This window comes from Heterodontus francisci, chromosome 32, assembly GCF_036365525.1.
Source record: "Heterodontus francisci isolate sHetFra1 chromosome 32, sHetFra1.hap1, whole genome shotgun sequence".
Lineage (NCBI taxonomy): Eukaryota > Metazoa > Chordata > Chondrichthyes > Heterodontiformes > Heterodontidae > Heterodontus > Heterodontus francisci.
This window is the reverse complement of record NC_090402.1, coordinates 50,793,234-50,805,881: the sequence shown is the minus strand read 5'-3', so window position 1 is coordinate 50,805,881 and position 12,648 is coordinate 50,793,234. Positions and strand designations below refer to the sequence as shown.

The 12,648-nt window shown below is 48.7% G+C and overlaps 1 protein-coding gene across 4 annotated transcripts in view; it reads right to left on the bottom strand.

The window, feature by feature from the left end:
• The window catches only part of LOC137347803 (tetratricopeptide repeat protein 28-like), a 492,214-nt gene that overhangs the window by 443,890 nt on the left and 35,676 nt on the right, over window positions 1-12,648 (bottom strand). For all 4 annotated transcript variants that reach the window (XM_068012797.1, XM_068012799.1, XM_068012800.1 and 1 more), the window contains exons 5-6: window positions 9,677-9,927; window positions 8,144-8,295 (exon numbers count right to left, since the gene is read on the bottom strand). In XM_068012797.1, coding sequence (XP_067868898.1) covers window positions 8,144-8,295; window positions 9,677-9,927 — 403 coding nt within the window. The remainder of the gene's footprint in view (window positions 1-8,143; window positions 8,296-9,676; window positions 9,928-12,648) is intronic.

Sequence of the window (12,648 nt, the reverse complement as noted above, 5' to 3'; positions counted from 1 at the left end):
CCAACCACCTCCCACTCAATTTTACGCCCTCCCTTCACCTCCAGCCCACTTCTGGGGGGCGGGGCGTGTAAAATTCCAGCCGCCTTGTCCAGTTGTCCTGCTATCTTCAGGGATTTGTGTACATGCATGGTAAGCCCCCCTGTACCTTTACACTTCTCAGTATTCTACCATTTGTGTATTCTTTTGCTTTGTTTATCTTCCCCAAATTTATTACTTCACATTTCTCCATATTGAACTCCATTTGTCACATTTCTGCTCACTTGACAAGTCCACTGATAATAGCCTGCAGTCTACAGCATTTTCCTTGCTATCAACCAGCCGACAAGGTTTTGTATAATCTGCAAACTTCTAATCATGACCCCTAATTTTAAGCCAAAATCATCAATATCACAAAATGAAAAGGACCCATACTGAGCCCTGTGAACAGGGAAATAGCCTTCAATCAATCCAACAATCAATTGTTCATTTTGGAAGGTTGCTGTGAGACAGAGACAAAGCATGCGGTCAGCCCCTCGATTGGTAACATTCAAATGCATTTTTAAAGGAAACTTACTTTTGGAGGTGTTTCAGAAGACAAAAAAAACTTAATGACAAGCTAAAGCTTTTTCTTCTTCTTAGGCAGTCCCTCGGGAACGAGGACAACTTTCTCCCACTCCAGGGCTGTGGGTCCATCACAGACTGAATAGTACAATTCTGGATCCGCACACTCTGCCACAGGTGGGGCAGGTGGGGTTTGGTTAGGCGAGTGAATGGGATGCTCGAAATTCCAAACACTCCTTCCGCAGTTTGCACTTGGTTGCTGTCAGGGCACGTCAATGTTGTTCGAATTGGCTGGCACCGTCCCAGATGCTTCTTCTCCATTTTGGGCGGTCTCAGGCAAGAAATTCCCACGAATGGGTGGAGATGTCACATTTTTTCAGGGAGGATTTAAGGACATCCTTGTAGTGTTTCCTCTGCCCTCCTGGTAGCCTTGCTGTGACGGAGCTCAGAGCAGAAAGCTTGTTTTGGGAGTCTTGTGTCAGACATGCGGATGATGCGGCCTGCCCAGTGTAACTGACTAGCCATGACCAATGCTTCAATACTGGGGAGGTGGGCCTCAGAGAGGACACTGATATTGGAGCGCCTGTCCTGCCACTGAATTTGCTGGATCTTGCGGAGGCACCAAGGCTTTGAGATGTCTGCTGTACAGTGTCCATGTCTCCGATGCATACAGGAGGGCATGTAGACCATTAGCTTGGTGCCAGGTTTGAGGTCCTTGTCATCAAACACTCTTTTTCTCAGATGATGGAAGGCTGCTCTGGCACACCTGAGGCGATGCTGAGATTCATCATCAATGTCTGCCCTTGCTGAGAGGAGGCTCCCGAGGTATGGGAAGTGAAAAACGTTGTTCAGTGGTTTGCCGTAGATCTTGATAGTCAGGGAGCAGTGCTGCGCTGCGGGACCAAGCTGGTAGAGGACCTTTGTCTTCCGGATGTTTAGCTCAAGGCCCATTATTTCATACACCTTCGTGAATGCATCAACGAGGATTTGAAGCTTGGCCTCTGAGTTGCGCATACGCAAGCAATGTCAGCATACTGCAACACGGTGACAGAGACTGGAGTGGCCTTGGTTCTGGACTGGAGATGACGTAGGTTAAATAGTTTCCCACTCAGCCTGTAGATTAGATCTAATCCGGCAGGGAGCTTCATGGAGATGAGGTGAAGAGTTGGCGGCGAGGAAGATGGAAAAGAATGTTGGTGCGATGACACAGCCTTGCTTGACCCCAGTTTGCACTTGGATTGGGTCAGTGGCTGATCCACTGACAAGGACGACAGCTTGTTTGTCGTTGTGCAACAGGCAGAGGATGGTGACGAATTTCTCCGGGCAGCCAAATTTGAGGAGGATGTTCTATAATCCCTCCCAGTTGATAGAGTCGAAGGCCTTAGTGAGGTTAAAGGCAGCCATGTATAAAGGTTGCTGCTGCTCCCTACATTTGTTCTTGGAGTTGTCTTGCTGTGAAGATCATGTCCACTGTGCCTCTTCATGGATAGAATCCACAGTGTGATTCCAGTAGGAGCTCTTCAGCCACAGGGAGGAGGCGGTTGAGAAGGACTCTTGCGATGATCTTCCCTGTAGTGGACAGCAGGGATACTCCTCTGTAGTTACCACAGTCAGTCTTGTTGCCTTTTTGAAGATGGTCACAGTTACGGTGTCTCGGAGATCCCGGCACGCTCTCCTCCTTCCAGATGAGGAAGATGAGACCATGTATGTGTTTCAAGAATGCCTCTCCATCGTATTTTAGAATGTCGGCGGAAATACCGTATATGTCAGCGGCCTTATTGTTTTTTTAGCTGTCGGATGGCCTTTTTGATCTCATGTCAGGCTGGGGTTGTGGCGGGTAGCAGGCTGTGGAATGTGGTTGAGTGCACTCATATCAAGGACTGAGTCGCGATTGAGAAGATCTTCGAAGTGCTCCTTCCAACGAGTGCTGACTGCCTCTCTGTCCTTGATCAGCACCACTCCATTCTTTGCTCTCAGGGGGGTGGGTACCTGGGCCGTAAACGGTCTTGACGGCGCTGAAGAATCCAAGCATGTCGTGGCGGTCAGTGAGTTGCTGTACTTACTACGCTCTTTCAGCCATCTTTCTTCCACCCATCCCCCGACAGCCTAACTCTCCCATCACAGCCCATCCCCCGACAGCCTAACTCTCCCATCACAGCCCATCCCCCGACAGCCTAACTCTCCCATCAAAGCCCATCCCCCGACATCCTAACTCTCCCATCACAGCCCATCCCCCGACATCCTAACTCTCCCATCACAGCCCATCCCCCGACACCCAAACTCTCCCATCAAAGCCCATCCCCCGACATCCTAACTCTCCCATCACAGCCCATCCCCCGACAGCCTAACTCTCCCATCACAGCCCATCCCCCGACACCCTAACTCTCCCATCAAAGCCCATCCCCCGACATCCTAACTCTCCCATCACAGCCCATCCCCCGACATCCTAACTCTCCCATCACAGCCCATCCCCCGACACCCTAACTCTCCCATCAAAGCCCATCCCCCGACATCCTAACTTTCTCCTTGTGATTAAAAAGTTGTAGTTTGAATATTTCTTTTGTTTTTCACCACTACCCGAGGCAGATTATTTTGAAAATTTCTGCCACTTTGCTTAAAGAGGTTCCCCCGTGTGTCATAAATTTATTTATCACTGGTTTAAACTTGTATCCTATGGACCTGTTACTGTGTTCACGATAATGCCACACACTGTGTTAACGGGAGCACTGCACACTCATTAACCGCACACAAACACTGTGTTAACGGGAAAGCCACACATTACATTAACAGGATACAGCACACTGCATTAACAAGAGTACAGCACACTGTGTTGACGAGATCACTGCACACTGCATTAACAAGAATGCTGCACTTTGCATTACTGAGAACACCACATGCAGCATTAACAAGACCATGGCATTAACGGGAGTGCTGCATACTGCGTTAACAAGACCATGGCACACAGCATTAACGGGAATGCCGCGCATGGCGTTACAGGAACGCTGCGTGCTGCATTATCAAGACCATGGCACATTGCCTTATCAGGAATGCCTCACACCATGTTAACAGGAATTCTGCAGGCTGCATTAACAGGAATTCTGCAGGCTGCATTAACAGGAACCCCGCGCGCTGCGATAACAGGAACCCCGCGCGCTGCGATAACAGGAACCCCGCGCGCTGCGTTAACAGGAACCCCGCGCGCTGCGTTAACAGGAACCCCGCGCGCTGCGTTAACAGGAACCCCGCGCGCTGCGTTAACAGGAACCCCGCGCGCTGCGTTAACAGGAACCCCGCGCGCTGCGTTAACAGGAACCCCGCGCGCTGCGTTAACAGGAACCCCGCGCGCTGCGCTAACAGGAACCCCGCGCGCTGCGCTAACAGGAACCCCGCACGCTGCGCTAACAGGAACCCCGCACGCTGCGCTAACAGGAACCCCGCACGCTGCGCTAACAGGAACCCCGCACGCTGCGCTAACAGGAACCCCGCACGCTGCGCTAACAGGAACCCCGCACGCTGCATTAACAGGAACCCCGCACGCTGCATTAACAGGAACCCCGCACGCTGCATTAACAGGAACCCCGCACGCTGCATTAACAGGAACCCCGCACGCTGCATTAACAGGAACCCCGCACGCTGCATCAACCGGATCGTGGCACACTGCATCAACCGGATCGTGGCACACTGCATCAACCGGATCGTGGCACACTGCATCAACCGGATCGTGGCACACTGCATCAACCGGATCGTGGCACACTGCATCAACCGGATCGTGGCACACTGCATCAACCGGATCGTGGCACACTGCATCAACCGGATCGTGGCACACTGCATCAACCGGATCGTGGCACACTGCATCAACCGGATCGTGGCACACTGCATCAACCGGATCGTGGCACACTGCATCAACCGGATCGTGGCACACTGCATCAACCGGATCGTGGCACACTGCATCAACCGGATCGTGGCACACTGCATCAACCGGATCGTGGCACACTGCATCAACCGGATCGTGGCACACTGCATCAACCGGATCGTGGCACACTGCATCAACCGGATCGTGGCACACTGCATCAACCGGATCGTGGCACACTGCATCAACCGGATCGTGGCACACTGCATCAACCGGATCGTGGCACACTGCATCAACCGGATCGTGGCACACTGCATCAACCGGATCGTGGCACACTGCATCAACCGGATCGTGGCACACTGCATCAACCGGATCGTGGCACACTGCATCAACCGGATCGTGGCACACTGCATCAACCGGATCGTGGCACACTGCATCAACCGGATCGTGGCACACTGCATCAACCGGATCGTGGCACACTGCATCAACCGGATCGTGGCACACTGCATCAACCGGATCGTGGCACACTGCATCAACCGGATCGTGGCACACTGCATCAACCGGATCGTGGCACACTGCATCAACCGGATCGTGGCACACTGCATCAACCGGATCGTGGCACACTGCATCAACCGGATCGTGGCACACTGCATCAACCGGATCGTGGCACACTGCATCAACCGGATCGTGGCACACTGCATCAACCGGATCGTGGCACACTGCATCAACCGGATCGTGGCACACTGCATCAACCGGATCGTGGCACACTGCATCAACCGGATCGTGGCACACTGCATCAACCGGATCGTGGCACACTGCATCAACCGGATCGTGGCACACTGCATCAACCGGATCGTGGCACACTGCATCAACCGGATCGTGGCACACTGCATCAACCGGATCGTGGCACACTGCATCAACCGGATCGTGGCACACTGCATCAACCGGATCGTGGCACACTGCATCAACCGGATCGTGGCACACTGCATCAACCGGATCGTGGCACACTGCATCAACCGGATCGTGGCACACTGCATCAACCGGATCGTGGCACACTGCATCAACCGGATCGTGGCACACTGCATCAACCGGATCGTGGCACACTGCATCAACCGGATCGTGGCACACTGCATCAACCGGATCGTGGCACACTGCATCAACCGGATCGTGGCACACTGCATCAACCGGATCGTGGCACACTGCATCAACCGGATCGTGGCACACTGCATCAACCGGATCGTGGCACACTGCATCAACCGGATCGTGGCACACTGCATCAACCGGATCGTGGCACACTGCATCAACCGGATCGTGGCACACTGCATCAACCGGATCGTGGCACACTGCATCAACCGGATCGTGGCACACTGCATCAACCGGATCGTGGCACACTGCATCAACCGGATCGTGGCACACTGCATCAACCGGATCGTGGCACACTGCATCAACCGGATCGTGGCACACTGCATCAACCGGATCGTGGCACACTGCATCAACCGGATCGTGGCACACTGCATCAACCGGATCGTGGCACACTGCATCAACCGGATCGTGGCACACTGCATCAACCGGATCGTGGCACACTGCATCAACCGGATCGTGGCACACTGCATCAACCGGATCGTGGCACACTGCATCAACCGGATCGTGGCACACTGCATCAACCGGATCGTGGCACACTGCATCAACCGGATCGTGGCACACTGCATCAACCGGATCGTGGCACACTGCATCAACCGGATCGTGGCACACTGCATCAACCGGATCGTGGCACACTGCATCAACCGGATCGTGGCACACTGCATCAACCGGATCGTGGCACACTGTTAACAGGACCACTGCACACTAACATCAGTGGTAGGGAAACTATTGGAAAAAACTCTGAGGGACAGGATTAATCTCCACTTGAAGAAACAGGGATTAATCAAGGATACTCAGCAAGGCTTTGTCAGGGGGAGATCATGTCTTAACAAATTTGATTGAATTTTTCAAGGAGGTGACTAGGTGTGTGGATGAGGGCAAAGCAGTTGATGTGGTCTACATGGACTTCAGTAAGGCTTTTGATAAGGTCCCACATGGGAGATTGATCAAGAATGTAAGAGCCCATGGGATCCAGGGCAATTTGGTAAATTGGATCCAAGGTTGGCTTAGTGGCAGGAGGCAGAGGGTGATGGTCGAAGGTTGTTTTTGCGATTGGTAGCCTGTGTCCAGTGGTGTACCACAGGGATCGGTGCTGGGATCCTTGATGTTTGCAGTGTATATTAATGATTTAGATATGAATATAGGAGGTATGTTAAGTAAGTTCACAGATGATTCGAAAATTGGTGGTGTCGTAGATAGTGAGGAGGAAAGCCGCAGGTTGCAGGACGATATAGATGGGCTGGTAAGATGGGCAGATCAGTGGCAAATGGAATTTAATCCTGAGAAGTGCGAGGTGATGCAATTTGGGAGGACTAACAAGGCAAGGGAATATACAGTGGATGGTAGGACCGTAGGAAATGCAGAGGGTCAGAGGGACCTTGGTGTACTTGTCCATAGATCACTGAAGGCAGCAGCACAGGTAGTAGATAAGGTGGTTCGGAAGGTATAGAACATAGAACAGTACAGCACAGTACAGGCCCTTCCCGAACCTTTAACCTACTCTAAGATCAAACTACCTACATACCCTTCATTCTACTATCATCCATGTACCTATCCAAGAGTCGCTCAAATGTCCCTAATGTACATGGGATACTTGCCTTTATTAGCCGAGGCATAGAATATAAGTTCTGGTCGCTACACTATAGAAAGGATGTGATTGCACTGGATAGGGTGCAGAGGAGATTCACCAGGATGTTGTCTGGGCTGGAGCATTTCAGCTATGAAGAGAATCTGGATAGGCTATGGTTGTTTTCCTTAGAGCAGAGAAGGCTGAGGGGGGACCTGATTGAGGTATACAAAATTATGAGGGGCATAGATAGGGTAGATAGGAAGAAACTTTTTCCCTGAGTGGAGGGGTCAATAACCAGGGGCATAGATTTAAGGTAATGGGCAGGAGGTTTAGAGAAGATTTGAGGAAATTTTTTTTTCAGCCAGATGGTGGTTGGAATCTGGAACACACTGCCTGAAGGGGTGATAGAGGCAGGAACCCTCACAACATTTAATAGCTATTTAGATGAGCACTTGAAATGCCATAGCATACAAGGCTACGGGCCAAGTGCTGAAAATGGGATTAGAATAGGTAGGTGCTTGACGGCCGGCACGGACACGATGGGCCTGTTTCTGTGCTGTATAATTCTATGACTCTATGACTGCATTAATAGGAAAGCACTGACCACCTCCAGGCGCGTATCCATTGTCTCTCGAGATAAGGAGGCCCAAAAGAAGAAGAACACTGCGTTATTAGGAATGCTGCACACTGCGGTAGCAAAACCATGGCACATATCGTTATCTGAAACGCCACACATTGCAGTAACAGGATCACTGAACACTGTGTTAACGAGAACACTGCACAATGCATTGATAGGATTACGCCATTAATGGGACTGCTGCATATTGAGTTAATGTGCAACATTTGGCATAAAGCTCTTCGGCAACGGACCCCAAATTTCCCATAAGCACTGCTAACAGAGCTTCACCCAGTCACTGCATAATTGTAAAATTAACCCACAGAGTAACTGACAAAAACGCTTTGAAAGATTTGTACAATAGTAATTCTATCCATTTCTAAATATCTATGTTCTTTGATTCTGTATATTGAGCTCAGTGAGGTACCTGATGGATAAAGACTGCCTCTCGTATCTGGAGTGTTGGTATCGGGGTTCCTGTTCACAGTGCTCCAGAATTGCTAGGAGTTCAAGGTAGTAACGAATGGCTTCTTCAGGGTGGCCAGCTATCATATGTCCTTCAGCCAGACCTGCACAGCACTGCAACAACAACTCACATAACAGCGCACACAACTCTCCAAAAATTATCACAATAAGCAAGGATAGATTTTAACACAGAAAGGTAGCACTCAGGAAAAAATGAGGTACAATTCACTGTTGTAAAGCAACTGGAGTAACATAATGAGCTGTCGTTAGACTGGTGAGGTGCAATATGGAGCTGTTAAAATGGGTGAGGTGTAATATGGAGCTGTTAGACTGGATAAGGTGTAATATTGAGCTGTTAGACTGAGTGAGGTGTAATATGGAGCTGTTAGACTGGATAAGGTGTAATATTGAGCTGTTAGACTGAGTGAGGTGTAATATGGAGCTGTTAGATTGAGTGAGGTGCAATATGGAGCTGTTAAAATGGGTGAGGTGTAATATGGAGCTGTTAAAATGGGTGAGGTGTAATATGGAGCTGTTAAAATGGGTGAGGTGTAATATGGAGCTGTTAAAATGGGTGAGGTGTAATATGGAGCTGTTAGACTGGATAAGGTGTAATATTGAGCTGTTAGACTGGATAAGGTGTAATATTGAGCTGTTAGACTGAGTGAGGTGAAATATGGAGCTGTTAGATTGAGTGAGGTGTAATTAGATTAGATTAGATTAGATTAGAGATACAGCACTGAAACAGGCCCTTCGGCCCACCGTGTCTGTGCCGAACATCAACCACCCATTCATACTAATCCTACACTAATCCCATATTCCTACCAAACATCCCACCTGTCCCTATATTTCCCTACCACCTACCTATACTAGTGACAATTTATAATGGCCAATTTACCTATAAACCTGCAAGTCTTTTGGCTTGTGGGAGGAAACCGGAGCACCTGGAGAAAACCCACGCAGACACAGGGAGAAATCTGGAGCTGTTATATTGGGTGAGTGTAATATGGAGCTGTTAGACTGGATAAGGTGTAATATTGAGCTGTTAGACTGAGTGAAGTGCAATATGGAGCTGTTAGACTGGGTGAGTGTAATATGGAGTTTTTAGACTGGGTAAGTGTAATATTGAGCTGTTAGACTGAGTGAGGTGTAATTTTAAAAATGTCTAACCACATCACAAGAAACATCCTTCCTATTGGTAGGATTATAAATCTTCCAATTCTGGAGACAGTAACATGCCCAGAATAGATCTGACTATAGAATAGAATTGACTATAAGGCCCTCTGAAGTGAGCGTAGCCACTTTGAAAGAGGCCTGGAAAGCTGCTGGTGCTTGTGGAACTTTAAAATAGGAAAATTAGAGACAAGCAGTCCTGGTTTGTCATAAAAACAGAAAACACTGGAAATACTCAGCAGGTCTGGCAACATCTGTGGAGAGAGAAACATGGCTAAGGTTTCAGGTCTGTGACCTTTCATCAGAACTCAGTGGTTTGTACCTTGATTTGTTCTTCAGTGCTCTTCAACCTCAATGCCAGCTTCAGGCAGTTTTCATAAGCTGTTCTGGTCATGCCCTTGTCATTTGCTGCTGAATAACAATTGGCATGGATCAGGTGGAACTGCATTCTGATTGACTCACTCATTGTTGACTGACAAAGGTGTATGGCGGAGCTGACCAACTGAATGCAGAGATCATGAAATGCAGCATCACATAGCAGATTCCCAATCTTGAGAAGTATCTCATCCAAACCTAAACAGTAGATAAACAGTTATATCAAGAATGCCAAACACCATCATGATTTAAAGTTTATTTTTCAGAAGAATTTTTCTTATTTATTCATGAGATGTGAGTGACTGGCAAGTTGCAATTTGTGGCCCATCACTAGATGCCCTGAGATCATTACAAGTCAAGCATGTAGTCAGGGACTGGAATCACACAAAAGTCTGAATGGGATTGGGTGACAGGTTCACTTCCCTGAGAACAGTGGTGAAAAGGATGGGTTATTACAACAACCAGAAGATTTAAATTAGGGACAAATAGTTTTACTAAGAAGAAAATCTTTAATCAAAGAGTGGGAAATGTTTGGAATAATCTAAGAATGTTGGTAGAAACATGAACATCAGAGAAGTTTAAAATTCAGCTGAATATTATAAGGGAAGAGTTAGGGTGCCAGGGGATGTTTCAATGGGAGAGTGAAGGTACAAGGGAGATGGGCAGTGATTGGAGAGTTAGTGTACAAGGGAAATGGGCAGTGATTGGAGAGTTAGTGTACAAGGGGGATGGGCAGTGATTGGAGAGTTTGTGTACAAGGATGATGGGCAGAGATTGGAAAGTTAGTGTACAAGGATGATGGGCAGTGATTGGAGAGTTTGTGTACAAGGGAAATGGGCAGATATTGGAGAGTTAGTGTACAAGGATGATGGGCAGAGCAAGGATGATGGGCAGAGATTGGAAAGTTAGTGTACAAGGGGGATGGGCAGTGATTGGAGAGTTAGTGTACAAGGATGATGGGCAGAGATTGGAAAGTTAGTGTACAAGGATGATGGGCAGTGATTGGAGAGTTAGTGTACAAGGGGGATGGGCAGTGATTGGAGAGTTAGTGTACAAGGATGATGGGCAGAGATTGGAAAGTTAGTGTACAAGGATGATGGGCAGTGATTGGAGAGTTAGTGTACAAGGGGGATGGGCAGTGATTGGAGAGTTTGTGTACAAGGGGGATGCGCAGTGATTGGAGAGTTAGTGTACAAGGGGGATGGGCAGTGATTGGAGAGTTAGTGTACAAGGATGATGGGCAGTGATTGGAGAGTTAGTGTACAAGGGGGATGGACAGTGATTGGAGAGTTAGTGTACAAGGATGATGGGCAGTGATTGGAGAGTTAGTGTACAAGGGGGATGGGCAGTGATTGGAGAGTTAGTGTACAAGGATGATGGGCAGTGATTGGAGAGTTAGTGTACAAGGATGATGGGCAGTGATTGGAGAGTTAGTGTACAAGGGGGATGGGCAGTGATTGGAGAGTTAGTGTACAAGGATGATGGGCAGTGATTGGAGAGTTAGTGTACAAGGATGATGGGCAGTGATTGGAGAGTTAGTGTACAAGGGGGATGGGCAGTGATTGGAGAGTTAGTGTACAAGGATGATGGGCAGTGATTGGAGAGTTAGTGTACAAGGATGATGGGCAGTGATTGGAGAGTTAGTGTACAAGGGGGATGGGCAGTGATTGGAGAGTTTGTGTACAAGGGGGATGCGCAGTGATTGGAGAGTTAGTGTACAAGGGGGATGGGCAGTGATTGGAGAGTTAGTGTACAAGGGGGATGGACAGTGATTGGAGAGTTAGTGTACAAGGATGATGGGCAGTGATTGGAGAGTTAGTGTACAAGGGGGATGGGCAGTGATTGGAGAGTTAGTGTACAAGGAGCATGGGCAGAGATTGGAGAGTTAGTGTACAAGGGGGATGGGCAGAGATTGGAGAGTTAGTGTACAAGGATGATGGGCAGAGATTGGAAAGTTAGTGTACAAGGATGATGGGCAGAGATTGGAGAGTTAGTGTACAAGGGGGATGGGCAGTGATTGGAGAGTTAGTGTACAAGGGGGATGGGCAGTGATTGGAAAGTTAGTGTACAAGGGGGATGCATTAATCTCTCTAAAGTCTAGTTTTTGTTTTGTTTACATTTAACAACTAACTAAAATTACTGTTTAAGTTAAGAGACAAGTTAAGTTTCTTACAGTTTTAAACAGGGGTATACAAACTCCCAGAGAGCAGCTAGTTAATTAGGCAGTTACCTTAAACTGGTTTCTGAGCTCCAGCTAAGCTGGATCATCATTGTATTCAGCAGGTATAAATTCAGGGGCCTCCCAGTGCTACTTGTCTACATTGAGTGCTGCTGCAGTGCACAGAGTGTGAAGAAGGGAGTTCGGTAAGTAGGGAACTATAAATTAATTAAGAAAAATAAATGTAATTTAAATAGAGCAATAACAATGGCAGGACAGATGATGTGTCGTGGCTGCACTATGTGGGAGCTCTTGGATGCCATGGCAATTCATAGCAACCACGTCTGTAGTAAATGTCTGTGGCTTGAGGAGATTTGGCTCAGAGTAGATGAGCTGGAGGTCGAGCTACAGACACTGTAATGCATCAGGGAGGGGGAAAGTTACCTGGAGACTTTGTTCCAGAAGGCAGTCACACCCCTTCAGATAGGGACATCTGTTTTGGTCAGTGGTCAGCGACAAGAGGGTGTGACTGTGAGTCAGGCAGGTAAGGGGATCAAAAAGGTGGGAGCGGAGGAGCCTCAGCCCTTGCAACTGAGCAACAAGTTCGAGGTTCATGCAGCTTGTACACACATGGGTGAACGCTGTAGTGTGGATTAGAAGACTGACTGTGGCACCGTGGTACAGCAAAAAGGAGAGTAGTGGTAGTAGGGAACCGTATAGTGAGGGGGATTGACACTGCTCTCTGCAGCAAAGAGTGAGAG